The 23,478-nt window shown below is 27.5% G+C and overlaps 1 protein-coding gene across 2 annotated transcripts in view; it reads left to right on the top strand.

The window, feature by feature from the left end:
* Positions 1–18,919, top strand: part of LOC126744345 (uncharacterized) — a 562,211-nt gene extending 543,292 nt beyond the window's left edge. For both annotated transcript variants that reach the window (XM_050451722.1, XM_050451723.1), the window contains exon 6: positions 17,506–18,919. In XM_050451722.1, coding sequence (XP_050307679.1) covers positions 17,506–17,591 — 86 coding nt within the window. In that variant the 3' untranslated portion in view covers positions 17,592–18,919. The remainder of the gene's footprint in view (positions 1–17,505) is intronic.
* Positions 18,920–23,478: the final 4,559 nt, after the last annotated feature.

The raw sequence follows: 23,478 nt of genomic DNA, 5'->3' as shown, positions 1-23,478 counted from the left end.
TGAGGCCTTATAGTCTTAACAGGCTTGCAAGAAATGCTGGATCTAGTGTCGTTAAAATTATTTCATGATAATAGCTTAATTGGTTTATGAGATACAGGACCTAGTGAGAAGCTATCACGATTTCTATATAAAGACTGCCATTGGAACACGATATCTTAAAACCTAATGACGATAGAGTCTTATGTCATAAAAGAATTGGTAAAGAATGTTACTACTAAGATCCTAAAGTGTAATTCATGGTAATATCTTGGGTGGTTCTTGAGATATGGTCCAAAAAGTGGAGGCATTACTTTAAAGTAAACTGAATTTGTTGCTGAAGACCACCAATGAATAAAGCATTTTTTTTTAATTTTCAAAAATGTTAAATTTTTAGTTAAGAAAAATTTCAAAATACCAAAGAGTATTAAATCCGATAAAATAAGAAATACGATCAAAAGATTTCGTGAGTGGCGCTACTTCTTGCAACAATTGGCAACACTGTCAGCCCCGAATTAAGATGAGTCTACTCGACTACAGGGGCATAATTACATGTTAACAGTGTTGTCACGTCATTCTCGTTTCCCAGTTTTTCTTACTCCACTTTTAAGCAAATTTAACCCTTATCGAGTCCACCTTCGTTATTAGGCTAATTTATGGGGAAAAAATTAATTAATTATTTGTTTATTATAGAAAGGGGTTGAAGTTAATTTTATTTTTTTTTCAGACATTTGAAGGTTTTTTTTTTAAATTTTTTCAGGCAGTTTGTTAATGGGTTCTGTTCGTGTTTCAATTTCCCATTAATTTTTTGGGTATTTGAATAATTATTAATTTTCTTCTCAAGCATTTAAAGGCTTTTTTCAATAATTCCAGGCATTTTTATAAATAATTTTTAGGCATGTTTGCAATATAAGTCACCTTTATTTACTTCCATATATTTTAGTGTGATATCCCAGGCATTTTAGGTAGACCTTTTTTTTCAAATATTTGTTGTAATTTTCCTACTTTTCAAAAGTCAATCTGGCATTTAAAAAAAATATAAGGCATTAGAAATATTTCTTATTGTCCCTCGTGCATCTGTAATAATTTTCCATGTTTCCAGGTGATTTCTACTTTTATTCCAGGCATTTCTCCATTGTATATCATCCAGGCATGGCAATTAAGTTTTTTAAAGTCTTCACAATTTCCAGTTATTTATTTGAAGTAATTTTTTAGGTTATTTCAGGCACTTGACAAACTTGTTTGTCCTTTTAGGCATTTCATTTCACGGTTCAATTACTAGTTACAGGCAGTCAAGTTGTTCATTTATATCAATTAATTAATTTTCAGTTGAAGTTAATTGTTTCGAATTCACACTGTTGGGCGCCAAAAATGCTAAAGAAATTTTTTTGTTGCATTACAATTACGTTTTATGACTCATTCTGATAAGTAATAATGACCTTATTATTAATAATTAATTAAAATTTTTCATAACAACATTACATAATTTTTTATAAAAGATATACGTTAATTATGTTCAAATAATTGGGAAACTGAGATCCATACTGTTGGGCGCCAAAAGTACTAGATATCGCAATTAAGGTTTTTGAGGTTTTCAGACCTTATTTCCAGTTATTTATTTACAGTAATTTTTTAAATTATTTCAGGCACTATTTTGTTTATCATTAGGCATTTAAAATTTCAAATGTTAATTCCACTTCAGAGTCAAGTCCGGGGAGTTAAGGGGTTTTATTATTCGAGGCAGTTTTTCATTTAAAATTCAAGCAGTTAGGCCATAAATTCAAATTTGTATTCCAGGCAGTTGAGTTATTATTACTATTAAAAATCAACTGCTGATTTTTTATGAATTACAAGCGGTTCAATTACTAGATGCAGGCAGTCAAGTCAAGTTGTTCATTGCATTATTTCAGCCAATACAGCTGTGACATTGCAAGGATATAGTATAGATGAAATAATAGAGATACATAGAAGTTATACTCCTATAATACAAAAAAAATATGACTTAACTGCTTGAAATTGTAAAAAAAATAACCTGAACTGCCTATGCACAAATACTTCGATGGTGTTTAATTTTCACGTTTTTTCTAGTGTAAAATCCGTAAAGAGTTGTTTTTAAATTAAATTGATAAACACACAATTTGGTTCTTTTTAATACTAGGAATTGATTTTAGGTGAATTGTGCCTCAATTAATTAATTTTCAGTTGAAAAAATTGAAGTTAATTATTTCGAATCCACACTGTTGGGCGCCAAAAATGTTAGAGAAATTTTTTTGTTGCATTTCAACTACGTTCTGTGACTCGCTTTAATAAGTAATAATGACGTTATTATTACATAATTAATTAAAAATTTAATATTTATCACTACCTAATTTTGCATAAACGATATTTGTAAAATATGTTTAAATAAAAAAATGTTTTTTGGGAAATCCTGCAGTGTTGGGTGCCAAAAGTACTAAAGAATTTTTTTTTTTTACATCACCAGTGTTTAAGAATTACGTTTCATTGCTTATATTGATGAGTAAATATTAGGCTATTATTACATGAATAAATAAAAACGTAACATTTATCAATACATACCTTTACGTAAAATATGTTTGATACATTATGTTTGAATAGAAAAAAAAAATTTTTTGGAAAACTCAGACCCACACTGTTGGGCGCCAAAATTGCATAATGGGCGATTGACATAAAAAAAAGGTAAATAATACGACGTTTCGTTATTATTTGAATTTTAGTCTCTTTTTGCCTATTTTGATACTGAAAATCCTAAAGTGATGCCTGGAACGTATTTTAGGTATTGCCGACATTTTTTATGTTCTTCAAACACTTAAAATATTTTTTTTTTATTTAAGGCCCTAATTTTCAACGTCTTTCAGGCAATTTTAAATATATTCTTACCTAATACAGGCATTAGAACATTTCTCCATATATTCAAGGAATTTAATGTAGGTGGTCAGCAATTTATTTTCTGATTAGAAATTACGTAGTAAAATTCCTGGATAATATAAAAAGCGATGTCAATAAAGCCTGGAACTAATTAAAAATTAACTCTAAACGTTTGGAAAACATGAATAATTATTTTGAATATCTGGAAGAAACTAAATAAAAATTCTCGTCAAGAAAATTAAATTTCAGTATTTTTAAATGTAGATTTTTGTAAAAATGATTTTATTATAGTATACGAGTTGTTTATTGCAATATTCCAGGCAGTAAAGATTTAATATTATAGCTAAAATTATAGGAATAAATAGAAGTTAAATTCCTATAATACAAAAACAATTTTGACCTAACTGCTTCAAATTTTAAGCTCAGGTCCACACGGTTGGGCGCCAAAAATGCTAAATTGAATTAAAAAAAAAGGAAAATAATACTTTTTGTTCTTATTTGAATTTTATAGTCACTTTTTGCTTATTTTAAAATTGAAAATCTTAAAGTGATGTCTGGAGAATCTGAATTTTTATTATGAGGACTTTCAGGAACGTGGAAAAATTTTTCAATCAATTTTTGTTCATTATTTAATCGTACACAAAACTCAAGAAAATTTAAAAAAGTTAAACTTATTTATTTTTAAATGTTTTTTTTTTTTTTATAATATTATTTAATTTCTACATGGTTTGAAATTTGGGTTTTTAAAGCAGTTTATACATATACATAAAAAACATATTTTTTTCAACATTGTTCTTTATGCACCTCCTACATTACATTTTTTGTCCTTTTTTTCACATAATCATATTTTACACCAAAATATTGAAAAAAAAATCTGAAAATTTAAGAATTGATTTTTTTTTTTAATTTTTGAAAAATCTAAGTATATTTTTTTGACAATTTGAGAGATATTTAAACCGAGTTATTAATTAATAAAAATTACTTAGAAGATTGAAATAATTAAAATAGTTAAAAATTAAAGTTAATTATTTCAAATCCACACTGTTGGGCGCCAAAAATGCTAAACTGAATTTAAAAAAAAAGAAAATAATACTTTTTGTTGTTATTTGAATTTTACAGTTTCTTTTTGCTTATTTTAAAATTGAAAATCCTAAAGTATGAGGACTTCCAAGAACGTGGAAACATTTTTTAATCAATTTTTGTTCATCATAATTTACTAAAAAAATCCGTTTGAAAATTATTAGTAGTGAAAAGTTACAAAATTGATAGTTAAAGTAGTGAACTAAAATCGGTGTATTGTTATCAAAGTGAATAGAATCAAATTGTTAATGTGCGATAAGGCAGCGCATATTTAGTATTTATTAAAACCCGAATAAAATTTGGTTCGGTGAACGTGTTAACTGCCAGGACTGGAGTAGGATAATTTTAATTTTCAAAACTCTGATGTGTTTTTGTGTGTATAATGGCAAGTAATAGTACAAATGTGTCTGATGGAGATCCTGATAGTTGTCTTAAATGTAAAGTCGTGTTTGACGATTTTAAAGCAATAATTCAGTGCACAGCATGCAAACAGTATCTTCATGGAAAGTGTGGAAATGTAGATATGCGGGGCTTCCACATGAGGAAGTCAACCTGGAAGGGCGATGGGTGCGAGGGATCAATAGTTGATTTACCGAAAACCAGAAAGCGTAGCAGGGTCGATGATTTCATTGACCAGGACTGTGTTGCTGAAATCAGTAACATTTTACAGTTTCTAATGGCAAAGATGAAGGAACTGTGAAATAAGGTCGATATGTTGCTATACGAAAATCGAAGTTTAAAAGAAGCAGTCGCTAGCCTTAAAGGGATCAAAGTTACACTAGCTGCAGCAGCTGCTATATGTCCAAATATACATCCGATTTCCTATGCGAGAGCAGTACAAAATGACAATAACATTTTGGTGGTGAGCAGGTGAAGCAGGTTAAGGAGGACATAAGAAGAAAAGTAGACCCAACTGATATCGGCGCTGGCTTATCATTGGGTGGGCCTACAAAAAGGAGAGGAATTGTTTTGAGGTGTGGTAACGAGAAGGATCTAAAAGTTATACAAACTCAAATTCAAACAAAAATGGGGGATAAGTACGTAGTAGATGTTCCTAAATCATTGGAAAGAAGATTAAAGGTAGTCGGAATTAATGAGTGTGAACATTCCCTGACTGATGGGGAAATTGTGGGCAAAATTGAGAGGCAAAACAACATACAGAGGAATTCAGAAACCAAAATTAATGTAATTAGGAAAACAAAGATTATTAACAAAAGATTTAATTTGGTTATTGAAGTTGACAGTTGAACAGATGCTGGATATTTAATGATTACAATTTTCGTCGTTGCTTTAAATATTGCCGTTATGGACATATTGCCAATGATTGTGAAGGAAGTAAGGTGTACGGTAAATGTACTGGCGAACATGATGACAAAGAATGTAATGTGGATGTACCTAAATGTGTAAATTGTGCAAGCAATTAAATTGAAATATTGTCTACAACTCAAGCATTGACTATTTGAACTCTTAAGGCTTTTTGAACAAAAAGGATGAAATAATTGTTTTATTAAAGGACTGGCAACCTAAGATCTTGTTTCTCAGTGAAACTCATGTATCAGAGGATATTGAACCCTGTGAACTTAATGTTGAGGGGTACAAACTAAAAAAGTGTGCGACAGACAATAATAGAACTGGAGAAGTAATTGCTTTAGTAAGAAATGATCTTCGATTGAAATTTTTGATTGATTGAGTGTTGAAAATTTTGTTTGGTTGTTGTCCTTGGAACTGTCCTCATCTGGTGTAAAGTATTTCTGTTCTGTATTGTACTATGCTCCACAAAGACAGGATGATGCATTTATTGAGTTTTTTGAAAACTACCTAGACGAGGTAAGCGATTTTAATGGCACTATTATTATTTTGGGAGATTTTAATCTGGATTTACTTAAAAACTCATTTTATGCTGACAAAATAAAGGATGTAATATTTTATTTTCCAGTGGATTTACACAAATTGTAAAATCGCCTACAAGAATAGTACCTACGAGCCAGACGCTTATTGATTATGTAGTAACTAACGATAAAAATTTACCTCTTGAAGTTCATTTAACACGCCACTGGACCTGTGCCCACTGACATGCCACTGGACCTAATAATTTCAATCTAGTTACAGCTAAATAAGCGTCTTATAACTTCAAATAACTGCAGCAAATTTCAACCAAATCGGTTTAAGGATAGTTATAGTATTTTTAAAAAACCGTTATTTTTTTAAACCTTCATCGCCCTGTATCTCAGAAACAAAACAACTCCCGACATACGTTCTTAGGAACTTTTTTTCATAAAACGACCTAACGATTGACCCTGTATAGTTTCGTACCGTAGTTAGGAAACACCCTGTATAGATATAGTTATTTTTCTGTAACCCAAGAGAGTAAATTATTTAGTAAGTTAATATTTTTCTTTTAAAGCATTTATTTTATGCAAGAAAAACGTTTTTCTTCAACACTACCCTTACACCCCCCACCCACCCCAAACAACTCACCAGTAACAAATTCTTCTGCAAAATCCCTGCTTTTCAACATGATACGCATGGACCAAAGAAGTTCTTGTTTTATCTTATACAGTATATCTGTTTCATATTATAAATTTTAATGTAATTTTGACTGAACGTTTTTAATTTTAATTGGTAGATAACCTCCTTAAAATAAGGCTATAAAAATATTTTGACAGCCTGTATATTAAAAAAAAAAACTAGATTAGTCCAAAGTTTTTCTTGAAGAACCGACTTAAATCCATTCGCAAAAAGTCAAAATAATAGAATTCTTAGTCCAAGAGTGCCTGTAAGAAACAAGATAATTTGTCTTTCATTTCTAAAAACGCCTCATATATTATTATCATTAAATATAGGTTTATTCAATGATTTTTTAGTACATTTTTGGTCTTGGTATATTTATCAACCGTATATGGTCAAAGTGTATTCATTAAACAGTAGAATATACGGTTCTATTTACACAAAAAAGAAAATTTCGGCATTTAAAAGAATTAGCTAGTCTTTACACTTGATCAGTACACCTTAAATATATGATAAAATTACTCCAATATCACATATATAGAATACCATACACAAAGAAATCTAGAGAATAGTAGGAAATACATTAACGTGTATGAAACAATAATCATAAAAAAATTCAAGAATATCAATTTGCTCAAAACTAAACAAGGTTTTATTAAATAATATTTAGGATAAATCCCTTATGGACGCCAATGGTAATTTTTTTTTTCTTTTTATGTCGAAAAATGCCCCCTGATGCATAACACACATCTGCAAGTTTAAAAAAAAAAATCGGATTCCATTAAATGCATTTTCTAAACATCTTTAGATATTATACAAAATCTATAGTTTATGAAATAATAATTTGATTCTATTAATATGTAATAATAAATCCATATATATTTTTAACAATTTGGTAAATATTTAAATCGAGTTATTAATTAATAAAAATCATAAAAATTACTTAGAAGATTGAAATAATTAAAATAGTTAAAAATTGAAGTTAAATGTTTCAAATCCACACTGTTGGGCGCCAAAAATGCTAAATTGAACTTACAAAAAATACTTTTTGTTGTTATTTAAATTTTACAGTTTCTTTTTGCTTATTTTAAAATTGAAAATCTTAAAGTGATGTAAAGTATAAGGACTTCCACGAACGTCGAAAAATTAATTTTTATTCATCATTTAATCGTACACAAAATTCAAGAAAAATTTGAAAAAATTAAACTTATTTATTTTTAAATGTAAATTTTTTTATAATATTATTTGATGTCTTTATTAATTTCTACACGCATTGGAAATCGGGTTTTTTTAGAGCAGTTTGTGCATACACATAAGAAACATATTTTTTTCAACATCGTTCTTTATGCACGTCCTACATTACATTTTTCATCCTTTTTTTTACATAATCGTATTTCACACCAAAATATTTTTTAAAAAAATTCAAAATTTAAGAATTAAATTTTTTATTTAATTTTTTTAATAATTTGAGAAATATTTAACTCGAGTTATTAATTAATAAAAATCATAAATCATAATTAAATAAAAGAATATCAAAATGATACCCGATTACAATATTGCCACGTCATCCCCTCTATCTCTAGGTTATTGCATATTAATTTAATTTTTTCCGAATTTTTATTTTAAGGCAAATTCAACCCTCGGCGACTCCGGTTTTCATACTACCCTTAAAAAATTTAATTATTCTCTATCAGGGGTTGATTTTTCATCAAATAGCATACTTAATTTTCACACCATATGGCAACAACATAACCCATAAGCCTCGACGAGCAAAGCTCAGTTGCCATCTCTTTTAAAATCCCTATAAGAATCCTGGATTGTGAATTATTCAACTACTGTTTCCTGAATAAAATCCCATTAAAATTGATAATATTTCAACAACAAGGAAACCTTTTTAATAAATTTGTTTTTAAAAAAACAAAGCAAAAAAGTTGTATCCCAGTTTTCTGTTGCCCTATATTCGTCTGGAGAGAGAGGGAGATCATGCAGACCGTAAATTTTTTAGTAGGACGGATGGTGCAATGCAGAAAATTTATTTATGTATATATATATATATACTTCTGGTCTTATTTCAGACGCATATCCTCTGGTAAATATTTAATGCCCAGACTGGCATATAAAATTGACTTACGATGCCCCCGTTGCGTCTTACGAAGCTGCAAATAGAATTTTCGGTTCTTGTAAGGCAATACGTCCGAACACGGTGAAAAGGTCAATTTGTCTAAAGCTGGATATTTTCCAGCAGGAATTACATATTCAGTATTTTTTTAAAAAAATAGGCAAAACTATGATAAAACTCTTCACTTAAGTCGCTCTAATAACGAAAATTTGAAAAGAATATGAGAAACGCTCCTCATATTTTCAATACTGACATGGTTTACTCCTAAACTATTTATTCCAATAAAAAATTAACGTTACCTTTGATTTCCTTCGAGTCGCCTCCGCGTGCTACTAAATAATTCATCGTTCGACGGCACTTTTATTTATTCCCGGGATTTGAGTGAATCCACACACAACACGGCGTAAATATAAAATTCATATTTATTACACGAATTTTTATTAAGCAAAAGGTAATTTCACAGCGACATGCATCAAAGTACAGTTGCACGCAATTCTAGCATTTTATGGCCTCTAACAAAATATTTTATTTGTTTTTTTTTTTTTTTTTTTTTTTGGTATTGTTCCAGAATAAAACAGCACTGGACGGCAAACCAGTGTATTAAGCAAAAATGGCATTTTTAATTTTTGTATATTAAGTATTTCTAGTATGTTCTTATGTAATATAAATAAAGCCATCATAGTTTTTATAGTCCAACGCAAGAATCCTTGACTTTCGATAAATTGATGAAATTGTTGCATAATATGCATAACTTAAATGGATACGATTAACGTTTATACATTGATACATCCCTTATAATAAAAATATTAAAAATGGCAAAAATTGGTACAATAAAAAAGTAAGAATCACCCGCTAAGATAAATATTAAATAACATTTAACATTTGAAATATTAAATTAATAATGCTAATAGTCAAATATTTAATTGACATATTTTAAATTCAGAAACCTTATTTATAGTTAATGCATACGATTTATATAAATGTCTTTGGAAGATATTTTTATTTACTATCTGCGATTTACTACTATTAAACATCGCTAAATGGAATTTTTGATGCATAACTTAAATGGATACGACTTGCATTTATTTATAATTTAATAATTTCTTTGCTAAAAACCTATGTTTATTTTTTTATTATGTTTGCCATATTGAAATTTAAATAACCCTTTTTTTAATTTAAGTTTTATCAACCCTCTCGCTTGCATAATTATTAAAAACATTTTGAGGGTAAACGTTAATTTATATGTAAAACTTATTGACCCATCTCTCTGTTACTCGAGTTATATAAAGGGATCGGCACAACTTTTTTTTAAAAACAATTTTATTCAAGAAAAATTACAGATACAGATTTACGTTACTATTGACAGAACAAGTAAGAATGAGGTAAAACACAAAAGTACATATATTTATAATCTGCGATATTCATGGTCGTGGGTCAATGCTGACATCGGCAATTCCATGGGTTCGCTGGAAGTGACCATGGAAGATGTTCACATAACTCTCGTGAACGTTTAATACAAAGTACAGGAAATATTTGTACAGGTAATAATATAAATGTTAAGGAATTTAAATGATGATGGTTGTTAAAAGACGAAACACCATGTTATAAATTTTAGTTTAAGAGGATGAAAAGAGTGACCAGAAAAAGTATCATACTTGGATGATTTTATTGAAATAAAAAGGTCAAAAAAATCAAAATTTTCTCCAAAAATTGGCCACTGACTTGAAACTTCTAATCTGGTTTAAAATTTTGCAATACTTCGAATTATTGAATTATTTATTCGGTATACTTACCCTTTTATTGGATTCAGACAGTCGAGAATATTAACATTTTTTTGCCAAAAAATTCGCCTTTCTAGACTTTAATTTACTTTTAACACGCTTTAATTTAATTTTTCAGACAATTGAAGTAATTTTTGAATTTTTTTTTGGTCCTTCCTCGATTTTCCAGGCAATTGATGTAATTTTTTAAACCTTTTTTAGGCATTTTAATAAAATTTTTCGGGCGATAGAAGTCACGTTGATTTTTTCCAGGCATTTAAAGCCTTCTTTGTCGACTTCTTAAGGTGTCTTAATAATATTTTCCTGGCAGGTTTTAATTCTTTTACATCTAATGTAATTTTCCGCTTAATTAGAGAGGAGCTTTTCAATTTTTTTTCCAGTGATTTGAGGTCAGTTTTTCCAGGATATTGACGAGTAAATTTCTTTTTAGTCATTTTTATGTTACGTTCTACTTAGTTGGCAGGCACGTTTAATTTTTTCCAGAGATTTAAAGCAATTTTTTCAAGAATTTTAATAGTATTTTCCAGGCATGTTTCAATTTTTCCAGGCACTATAATGTAATTTCACCGGTCAATAAAAGTCCCCTTTAATTTTATCTAGGCATTTAGGCGTTATTTTCCAAACAATATAAATAACTTCTCATTTTTTTCTAGGCTATTTAAGATTTCTATCAATAGTTCTTGGTTGTCATTTTCTAGGCTATTTTCCAGCTATTTTTTAAATAATTAAGCAATTATCATTCTTTTCCAGACATTTGACATCATTTTTAATTTCTGGAGGTATTTTAATAAGCATGTAATGTAATAATTTTTTTTGGGTAATTTTTTATTATTTCCAGGCAATTTTATTAATATTTTCGAGTATTAATTTCTCCATTCATTAAAATATAATTCTCCGACAAATAAGTCACTTTTAATTTTTCCAGGCATTTTATTGCAATTTGCCAGGCAATTTATATAATTTTTAGTTTTGGTCTAGACAGTAATTGTCCTCGTTTTTTGACATTTTCCAATATTATCAAGTATTTTAATCTAATTTTTTAGGCAACTGGAGTCAACTATAAAGTCCAGACATTTGAAGTAATTTTGCAATTTCTTTAATAAGATTTTCCAGGCATGCCTTAATTTTATCATCATTTTCCATGCAATCAATGTAATTTTTTCAACCCTTTTTAGGCATTTTAATGAAATGTTTCAGGCAAGTTTTATTTTAATTTTTCGTTTAATTAAGAGATTTTTTTATTTTTTTTCTTAAGTCATTTGAAGTCAGCTTTCCCAGGATATTGAAGTTAATTTTCAATTTTTTCCAGGCGTATTATTTGTAATTTTTCAGTCAATTGAAATAATTTTTTTTAGGAATTTTAATGTAAATTCCATGTCAATTAATGGAATTTTTAAACCTAGTCAATTTAACATTATTTTTCTACTTAGTTGAAGTGATTTGTAGTTCTTTTCAGGCATTTGAAATCATCTTTTAATTTTTTCATGTATTTTTTCAGGCTCGTTTAATTTTTTCCAGGTATTTGAAGCCATTTTTTTCCAATTTTTCCAAGCGTTTTAATAATATTTTCCCGGCGTGATTCAATTTTTCCAGGCATTTTAATGTAATTTCACCGGTCAATAAAAGTCCCTCTTAATTTTATCGAGGCATTTAAACATCATTTTTCAAACAAAATAAAACATTTTTTATTTTTTTCCAGGCATATTTAGATTTCTTTCAATTTGTTTATACATTTGTCATTTTCCAGACATATTCAGATATTTAACTTAATTTTTAATTTCTGGAGGTATTTTAATAAGTATTTAATGTAATAAAATATTGTTGGGTAATTGACTAATTTTTTCCAGGCATTTCAACGTCATTTTCCAAACAATACAAAACACTTTTCATTTTTTTTCCATTCATTTTAAAATTTCTTTCAATTTTTTCATGTATGTTTCAGGCATTTTAATGCAATTTTTTAGGCAAATGAGCGATTATAATTTTTTTTGCAGACATTTGACATCATTTTTAATTTCTGGAGGTATTTTAATAAGTATGTAATGTAATAATTTTTTTTGGGTTATTGTGTAATTTTTAATTTTTTCCAGGCATTTTAAGGAATTTTTTATATTTTCGAGAAATGTATCAATTTCTCCATCCATTAAAATATAGTTTTTCGACAAATAAGTCACTTTTTATTTTTCTAGGCATTTTAAAGCTTTTTCAGTTTTTTCGGGCATATTATTGCAATTTTCCAGGGAATTTAAATAATTTTCAGTTTTGTTCGAGACAATTTTTTTATTGACATTTTTAGTAATTTTCCAATTTTATCAGGTATTTTAATGTAATTTTTTCAGGCAATTGAAGTCAATTATAAAGTCCAGGCATTTAAAGTCATTTTGCAATTTCTTTAAACACATTAATAAGATTTTCCAGAATATTGAAGTTAATTTTCAATTTTTTCCAGGCATATTATTTGTAATTTATCAGTCAATTGAAATAATGTTTTCAGGAAATTTAATGTATTCCAGGCATTTCCATTTCCATCTTTCAATTTTTTCATGTAATTTTTTAGGCACTTTTAATTTTTTCAAGGTATTTGAATCCATTTTTTTCAATTTTTCCAAGCGTTTTTATCATACTTTTCAGGCATGTTTTAATTTTTCCAGGCATTTGAAGATTTCTTTCAATTTTTCCATGCATTTGATTGTCATTTTCTGGGCATATTTCAGGAATTTTAATGCAATTCTTTAGGCAAATGAGCGATTATCATTTGACATCATTTTTCATTTTTGAAGGTATTTTAATAACTATGTAATGTAATAATTTTTTTTTAGGGTCATTAAGTAATTTTTAATTTTTCCAGGCGTTTTAAGGAATTCTTTATTAAATAATTTTCAGTTTTCTTCTACTAACATTTAAGTCATTTTTTAATCTTATCAGGTATTTTGGTGTAACTTTTCAGGCAATTAAAGTCAACTATAAAATTTTCCAGGCATCTGAAATAATTTTGCAATTTTTTTAGGCACTTTAATAAGAATTTGCAGGCATGCTTTAATTTTATTGTAATTTTACAGGCAATTCAAGTTGTATTTATCAATTTTTTCCTGGCACTTCCTCGATTTTCCAGGCATTTGATGCAATTTTTTCAACCTTGTTTAAGCATTTTAATGAAATTTTTCAGGAAAGTTTTAATTTTTTTGGATCTTATATAATTTTTAGCTTAATTAAGAGATTTTTTAAATTTCTTCACCCATTAAAATATAATTTTCACACAAATAAGTAATTTTTAATTTTTCTAGGCCTTTTGAAGCTTTTTTGTTTTTTTCATGCAATTTTCAGGCATTTTAAAATTTTTGTAGGCATTTTATTGCAATTTTCCAGGCAATTTAAATAATTTTCAGCTTCGTTCTAAACAATATAAATTTTGTTTTTTGACATTTTAAGTCATTTTCCAATTTTATCAAATATTTTAATGTAATTTTTCAGGCAATTTAAATCCATCGGCATTGAATTTGAAGTAATTTTGCAATTTCTTTAAGCACTTTATTGAAATTTTCTTGGCTTGCTTTAATTTTACAGGCAATTTAAGTAATTTTCAATTTATTGCATTGCAATTAAAAATTTTTTTTGAATGATTTGATGTCATTTTAAAAATTTTAATATGTTTTCGACATTTTTCAATTTCCAGGCATTTGAAATTACCTTTAAATTTTTTCATGTCATTTTTCAGGCACGTTTAATTTTTTCAGGTATTTAAAGCCATTTTTTTCCAATTTTTCAAGCGTTTTAATAATATTTTACACTCATGTTTTAATTCTTCCAGGCATTTGAACGTCATTTTCCAAACAATACAAATCACTTTTGATTTTTTTTCCAGGTATTTTAAGATTTCTTTCAATTTCTTCGTACATTTGATTGTCATTTTCCAGGCATATTCAGATATTTAACATTATTTTTAATTTCTGGAGGTATTTTAATAAGTATTTAATGTAATAAAATATTGTTGGGTAATTGACTAATTTTTTCCAGACATTTCAACGTCATTTTCCAAACCATATAAATCACTTTAAATTTTTTTTTCCAGGCATTTTAAGATTTCTTTCAATTTTTCCATGCATTTGAGCGTCATTTTCCAGGCATATTTCAGGCATTTTAATGCAATTTTTTAGGCAATTGAGCGATTTTTTTTCAGATATTTGACATTATTTTTAATTTCTGGAGGTATTTTAATAAACATGTAATGTAATAAAATTTTGTTGGGTAATTAAGTGATTTTTTTCCAGGCATTTAGAGGATTTTTTCAATATTTCCAGGCATATTACTTTTCAATCAATTCAATTGAAATTTTCAGGAATTTGAATGTAAATTTCCTGCCAATTGATGTAATTTTGAATTCAAGTTATTTTTATATTATTCCAGGCATTTGAAATCATGTTTCAATTTTTTCATGTAATTTTTCAGGCAAGTTTAATTTTTATCAGGTATCTGAAACACACTAACGTTAGTTAAAAGTTAAAAGTTATTACTAAAACACTTTTTTCAAGCCTTTTAATAATATGTTCCAGGCATGTTTCAATTTTTCCAGGCACTATAATCTAATTTCTTTCAATTTTTCCATGCATTTGATTGTCATTTTACAGGCATGTTTCAGGCATTTTAATGCAATTTTTTAGGCAAATTGAGCGATTTTTTTCAGATATTTGACATCTTTTTTAATTTCTGAAGGTATTTTAATAAGTATATTATTTTGTTGGGTTATTAAGTAATTTCTTCCAGGTATTTAAACATCATTTTCCAAACAATACAAATCATTTTTAATTTTTTTTTCAGGCATTTTAAAATTTTTTTCAATTTTTTCATGCATTTGATTGTCATTTTCCAGGCATGTTTCAGGCATTTTAATGCAATTTTTAAGGCAATTGAGCGATTTAATAAGTATGTAATGTAATAAGATTTTGTTAAGTAATTGAGTAGTTTTTAATTTTTTCCAGGCATTTTAAGGAATTCTTTATTATTTCCAGGCAATTTTATTAATATTTTCGAGAAATATATCAATTTCTGCACTCATTAAAATTTAATTTTCCGACAAATAAGTCACTTTTAATTTTTCTAGGTATTTTAAGGCTTTGTCAGGTTTTCTTAGCATTTTAGTGTCAATTTTCAGGGATCTTTCAATTTTTGTAGGCATTTTAAGATAATTTTCCAGGAAATTCAAGTAAATTTTAAAGTTTTTCCAGGCATTTTATTGCGATTTTCCAGGCAATTGAAAAAATTTTCAGTTTTGTTCTACTAACATTAAAAATTTTGTTTTTTGACATTTTAAGTCATTTTCCAATTTTATCAGGTATTTTAGTGTAATTTTTCAGGCAATTGAAGTCAATTATAAAATTTTCCAGGCATCTGAAGTAATTTTGGAATTTCTTTTTAAACACTTTAATAAGATTTTGCAGACATGCTTTAATTTTATTGTAATTTTATAGGCAATTCAAGTTGTAATTATAAATTTTTTTCTGGTACTTCCTCGATTTTCCAGCCAATTGATGTAATTTTTTCAACCTCTTTTAAGCATTTTAATGAAATTTTTCAGGAAAGTTTTAATTTTTTTTTGGATCTAATATAATTTTTACACAAATAAGTCATTTTTAATTTTTCTACGCTTTTTAAAGCTTTTTTGTTTTTTTTAATGCAATTTTCAGGCATCTTTTAATTTTTCCGGGCATTTTATTGCAATTTTCCAGGCAATTTAAATTATTTTCAGTTTTGTTCTGGACAATTTTTTTTCTTTGACATTTTTGGTAATTTTCCAATTTTATCAGGTATTTTAATGTAATTTTTCAGGCAACTGAAGTCAATTATAAAGTGCAGGCATTTGAAGTAATTTTGCCATTTTTTTAAGTTCTTTATTAAAATTTTCCAGGCATTCTTTAATTTTATTGTAATTTTACAAGCAACTCAAGTAATTTTCAATTTATTTCATTTTAATTAAAATTTTTTTTTGAGTAATTTGAAGTGATTTTTTTAAGCACATTATTAACATTTTTTAAACATTTTTTAATTTCCAGGCATTTGAAATCATTTTTTGATTTTTCGTTACATTTGAACGTAATTTTCCAGGCATATTTTAATTTTTTAATGGTTCCAAACATTTCAGTGTATTTTTCCAAGCATTTGACGTCACTTTTTATTTTGTTGTTCAATTGCCTGGAAATCAAACATTATTCTAATTATTTCAGGCAATTGAGAGTAAAAATGTCTCACGATCTGGATATAAAACCAACACTTTAATTGTTTAAATATTTATGTTGAAAAACTGCTGTAATTTTTGTACTGTCTGGATAAATAGTAAAAAAGACTCTCTGAAAAAATGATCATCTCGCTTAATTTGTTTGTTGTATATAGGTAAAAAAGATCGGTATATATTATATAGGATCAAGATATAGGATCGACGTTTCGACCACTATAAGATCATCCTCAGAAAAGATATACAAAAGTACAAAGTGCACAAATTAAAATTATTATGTTAGACTGAGACAGTCGAGAAAAAATATAACATAACCAATATATACATAACTTTTCCTGAATATTGCTTAACTAGGCATAACTTAAATGGATATGATTCGCATACTTTATTAGGCGATTAGTGTAATAAATAATAAATTTACGATTTTCATTTAAAAAAGAAGAATTCAGTTAATCGAATTTTGCATTATTTGGACCCGCTGTATAATTTTTTCTCTCTTGAATATGTATTTTTAAACATACTATATGTATAGAAGGTAACCTAAATATGAATGTAAAGTCTTGACTACTTTTAAAATTCCACTATTTTTAACTACAGAGGAGATTTTACCATGCCTATAATAAGCCAAAAATGAACATTCCGCATCACAAATAAAACCGACTTTTCCAATCACATTAACGCCATATTTAATACATTAAGCTAAGAAATAAAAAATGTCCCCTATCTAGCTCGAAATTTCCGCAAAAAAAAACCTCGACGAGAGACAGCAAAAGGTAAAACAAATGACACCAATAAAACCCCCCCCGATTTGTCCTTTTTTCCCCCCCGTTATCACGTGATTGATTGTCGTTTCACTTTTTCTACTTTGATAGCAAAAATGTCAGATTAAAAATTCCCCCTAATAATTCTTCTTTAATTTTATTTTTCAGGTTCGATGGTCGAGGCATCGGCAGTATCAACGTCAATATCGAAGATCATCGTCATCTCGTGGCTGTACCTGAAAATCTTCGTTTAAATCCCCGATGAATTAATTCATGAATAAAAGCCAAAGACTTTTACGTGTAACTATTTGCTGTATATTAAGAATAGTTAGCTTATAAATTAACTTGAAACTATTTATTATTAAGTGTACATTCCTCGCTCATTTGTTTATAAGCGGTTATTATTAGTTTCGATCTTATTCTACACCACACACAATGGGGTTAGTTACTCCAGTTGCTCCAGGTCCAACCCCCCCTTATAATATATTGAAATAAGATTCCCAGGCGCCAGGTAATTTCTGTTTATCTACAAACTAAAACGACTGCGAAGTTGGTTGGGGTGTAACTGGGATGGGAATATACTCGAACCCTGGTGGACTATAGAATATTTAATTTATCGGTGCAGCAGTTTCCGAACAGCGGTGAATCATGACCGATCGGGGGTAAATTCAACTTCGGGATTAATTGTTATTAATAGAGAAATGCTTAATTAATTCTTCCGTTCGATTATTATCTTTATAGCCCTCGGGTGTGTTTATATAAATGCTACGATGATTATTAAAGTTTTCATTATATATAATAATTCAATAAAACCTTTTCAATGCATAACTTTAATGCATGTGACCGATGTTTATTTATCATGTATGAACAAGGAGGAAATTGTTCCTTAAGGCATGTAATGCAAACGACTTTTTATTATGTCAGAAAGTCACTCACTGGAAATTGGGATAAATTACTTCTAATTCCTGGATCTCTGGAACGAAATTTAAAAAGCCTGGAACGACAATGAAGAAACATAAAATGTTCCTAAAAAGTTGCATGGAATAGTAGATATTTATTGGGCAACGTTTTGTCATTTTATTGAGCCTGCTTCAGGTTAAGAAAGAAAGTAAGATGCTACAGGTGTAAAGGCGGAATAATAGCCTTAAATGCCTGGAATAAATCACTTGTTTTATTGTTTGAATAATGCCCAATTGTGTTTAATTTTTTGGAATACACTTAAAGGCTGGAATAAAATAAGAATCTATTATCGGCTTATCTAAACAATTTATTTGTTAATTTTTTTAAATATTGACTGCATTAGTGACTTTAAGTTAAATTTTTCTAATGATTTTTAATTCGGGGATTTTTTTTTTTTCAGTATTACCAGTTATGGGACTAGTATTTAATTTTACAAAGAATTATTTAATTCGGTTTATAAATTATTGCCTGGGGACTATAAATACTCAAACAAAAAAAGGCGTGTTCCGCCTAGGCACTTGACATACTTTCTGCCTAAAATCTAAATTAAAAAAATTAAATGAAGTTAATTACTGGCACTTAAATTCTCGGTTTAATCGTCTTTCCGCCTAGAATTTTATTAATATTTTTTTTACAATAAATATAAAATATTCAAAAAAAAATTAATGCTTGTTGCCTAAAATTGAAAAAAGACACTTTTTCACAGGAAACTCACTTCTTTCCGCCTTTTTTTAAAACTAAAACCCGTTCTTTCCGCCTAGGTTCTTTAATAACGTATTTTTTTGCCTTGCATCTTAAAGTACAAATTTTAAAATTTTAAGCACTTAATTGTTGCAGTTAATCTAATAAAAATTATTTCTTAAACTAAATTTGATTTTTCCGCCTAGGCTGTCATTTATGTATTTTTTTGCCTAGAATCTAAAATTTTAAAAGAATTTAATTTAGTCTTTAACTTGTCGAGAAATTATAAATAATTTTTTTTTAATCCTAAAGTCTTTTTTCCGCCTAGGCTCGTAACATAACAATTTCCTGCCTTACATCTTAAATTATAACGTTTTAAATTTTAGGCCGTTAATTATTGCCTATACCCAAAAAAAAATCGTAACCTGAACTTGATTTTTCCGCCTAGAGTTTCTTCCCACTCTGCTTTTTTTTTGCCTAAACCTATAAATCACGTATTTTTTTCCTAAAATTTTAAACTAATTTTTATTCGTTCAGACCCATAATTGTTGCCTAGGACTTACAAAAAACGGTTTTTTTTTTAACTAGAACTTGTTTTTTCCGCCTAGGTTTTTAAATTGCATATTTTTTTGCCTAGAATTTTAGAATAATTTTTTTTGTTTAGGCCCTTAATTGTTGCCTACGACTTATAAAAAGCATTTTTATCTTTAACTTATTTTTTCCGCCTAGGCTTTTAAAATAATAATTTTTTTTAAACCCGCTATTTTCCGCCTAGGTTTTTAAATTACCAGTTTTTTTCCTAGCCATTTTAAATTAAATTTATTTTGGTTTAGACCCTTCAATGTTGCCTAAGATTTACCAAAAAATATATTTTTAACTGCCTAGGCTCTTAAAGTACAATTTTTTTAGGTTAAGGCATTCAATTGTTACAGATAACCTAGGAAAAATAATTTTTTAAAGTCAAATTCGATTTTTCTGCCTAGACTCATTTTCTATGTATTTTTTTACCTTAAGGTTCAAAATAGTCTTCAAATTAGTTAGTTTTTAAGTTGATGCTTAGAACGTATAAATAATTTTTTTTTTACCTAAAAGTTGTTATTTCCGCCTAGGCTCTTAAAATATTTTTTTTAATAATTAGCATTTAACGTTATTATTTTTTTTTAAATTAGGGCCTAAATTGTTGCCTATAACCTAAAAAAAAATTCCTAACTTGAACTCGATTTTTCCGCCTAGAGTCTTTTATGTATTTTTTGCCTAGTACTAAAATTTTCATAAAAAAATAATTTCAAAAAATTGTCGCCTATAAATGGAAAAAAAAAGTTTTTCTCACAATCTGGTTTTTTTCGCCTAAACTTTTAAACTTTTTAGGTTCAGGCATTTCTTAAGTTGAATTCGATTTTTCCGCCTAGGCTTTTAAATTACACATTTGTTTTGCCTTTAAGAAAATTCATATTTTTTTTAATTTCTAGGTTCTTAGTTATTGCCTAGAACCTAAATTTTTTTTTTTTTTTAAACTCAATTTTTTTGCCTAGGGTAGTATATATGTAGTTTTTTTGCCTATAAATAAAATATTCATAGAAAATTAATTGAGTTTCAAAATTGTTGCCTAGAACAGAAAAAAGAACAATTTTTTTCATTAACTCGGTTTTTTCGCCTAGACATTTAAACTCCCTATTTTTTTGCCTAGAAGTTCATTTATGTATTTTTTGCATAGTATTCACAATTTTTTAAAAAAATGGTTTAATTTGAAAATTGTTGCCTAGAACATAAAAAAAAATAATTTCCTAATATAAACTCAATTTTTTCGTCTAGGGTCTTATTTATGATTTTTTTTGCCTATAACTAATACATTCATAGAAAAATATTTGAGTTTCAAAAGTGTTGCCTAGAACAGAAAAAAGAACAATTATCTCGACTTTTCCGCCTAGACTTTTAAACTATCCATTTTTTTGCCTAGAATTTCATTTATGTATTTTTTTGCATAGTACTAATATTTTCTTAAAAAAATAGTTTAATTTAAAAATTGTTGCCTAGAACCTAAAAAAAAATCGTTTTCTAATTTAAACTCAATTTTTTCGCCTAGGCTCTTATTTATGATTTTTTTTGCCTATAACTAATACATTCATAGAAAAATAATTGAGTTTCAAATATGTTGCCTTGAACAGAAAAAAGAACATTTTTTTTCAATTATCGGTTTTTTCCGCCTAGGCTTTTAAAGTACGTATTTTTTTGCCTAGAATTTATTTTTTTTATTTTTTTGCATACTACTAACATTTTCTTAAAAAAATGGTTTAATTTGAAAATTGTTGCCTAGAACAGATTTTGTTTTCTCGTTATCTTCGTTTTTTCCGCCTAGGCTTTTAAAGTATATATTTTTTACCTAGAATTTTAGGTTTCATTTTTTTTGTTCAGACCTTGATTTTTGTCTACACTTTTTAAAAAACCATTTATTTATTAAATTTTTCTGGAAATGCTTTTTAATTTTTTTAAATTTTCTAAAAAAAAATGGTTCTCCCAAAACAAAGGTGTATTCTTAATTTTTGAGATATATAAGGCAAGTAACCCCTTATTTCTTGGTAGTTTTGCCTAAAAATTTGTCGGTAAAAAGGAAATTTTTATCATATTAACGGTTCGTCTAAAAACGGTCTAGATATCATAAAAACATGTGAAAATATTTGGAAAAACAATTTTAAGGAAAAGCTGCATTAAATGCCTGGAAAATTAACAAAAAAATACTCCCTAGAGCCTGGACGTAATAAAAAAATGATTACTGGAAATTTCTGGAAGACATACCTAAAGAAATTACAAAAAATATGTAAAATCAAACAAAAACTCTGAATGAGAATAAAAAATGTGTAAACAACTCAACAAGAAATTAATTTTTTTATGAGAAGGAGAGATAGTTATTCTAACAAGAAGAAAAAGGAAAACCAGAAAGTGGTCCAATGCTATAAAAGACGGTTCGAAGGACCAGAGGCTTACTTGCACTCCATGTCACAAAAAATGGATGGTCCAGTTCGTATTCATCCTTTTCTTTCTTCCTTAACATTTCATCCCTCTTTTTTGATTGCTATTTGGGAAATTCACTAATAAATTGGCCTAATGTTTTTGTACATTTAATTTTTGGCACTTTTCAACTGTTTGCTTAAGTGTTCTAGTTTTAAGAAAAAAAATTGGGTTTTTGTAATTTAGTCAAAATTATGTAGTCGATGGAGGCTGTGTATAGTAAAAATATCTCCTTAAAAAAACCCCACAAGGATGTCGTTTGTTTGAGAAAAAAATAGCGGTAGTAATCTAGTCAAAATTTGTTTAAAACGTTGATTTTTCTAAAGTATGCCCCCCTTAAATTAAAATAATTGTAAATATAATTTAACAGATTTTATTAATAATAAATAAAAAAATATACATATATTATAGTTCCGTAAGACTTTATTTTTTTTGAACCATTTAAAGTCAATTAGTAAATAGTTTAAAGCATGCATAATTAAAAAAAATTATAATTTTCATTATAGGTACATAAAGTTTTTTTGTGAAAATAGAAAAATTCCCTGTGATCGAGTTATATACTTTAGTAAAAATTACATAAGGACTTTGTTGAAATTTCATATAATATAATTTATTGGGATGATTTATACATAAGGATATGTCATTACAATAGTTCGCTATAGGCGAGTTGATATGTAAAAGAGCCTTATTTAGTCAAATTAGGAAAGTCAATATGTTTATGATATACAAGGTGTTTTATAATTAAATGCAATTCCTAGCTACTTATAATTATTTGATTTTTAATATTTTTGGGTTAAACACATTAAAAAAAACACATTTTTTTATACATGTAAGATTTTAATTTTTTTTTATTTTTTTTTTAATTTTCACCCAGAAAAACACACTATTTTCAATAAACTGGTATATTAATTAACAAATTTAACAAAATATGTTGGCGTCAAACTGATCGCGGTCCGACTGACTATACATTTTATAAAACAACCGAATTTGCAGCGTCGGCATACCGACATGCCAGGAAATCGTAGATATTCCCATCTCTGTCTCACGCATGAATATGGCATAAGTTTTCTTTTGTCTCGCTCATTAATCATGTTTTTTTTACATAATATTTTATGTTAAATTATTTGTTTTTTTTTTTTATTTATTACGCTTTATAATTCCTATATAACAAAAAAAAATCTTAATTTTTAAATTTGAATTTACGTCAACAACGGGTTTGACAGAGTTAAAGTTATGACTTAAATAATACATCAGACAGAGATAGATCGATAGAACCCTGGAATTTCTTTTTTATTTTTTGTTTTATTTTTTGTTCTTTTTTTTTTGGTGTATAATAAAAAAAATTAAATTTTGAAAATTGAATTTACGTCAACGGATTTGACAGAGATAAACTTATGATTAAAATAATGTACCGGAGAGAGATAGATAGATAAAAACCTGGAATTTTTTTTTATAATTTTACTCTTTTTTTCGACTTATAACTTCTATAAATCA

This window comes from Anthonomus grandis, chromosome 14, assembly GCF_022605725.1.
Source record: "Anthonomus grandis grandis chromosome 14, icAntGran1.3, whole genome shotgun sequence".
In the NCBI taxonomy this organism is placed as follows: Eukaryota; Metazoa; Arthropoda; class Insecta; order Coleoptera; family Curculionidae; genus Anthonomus; species Anthonomus grandis.
Note: the sequence above shows the minus strand (reverse complement) of the source record. Positions and strands in the feature narration are given on the sequence as shown.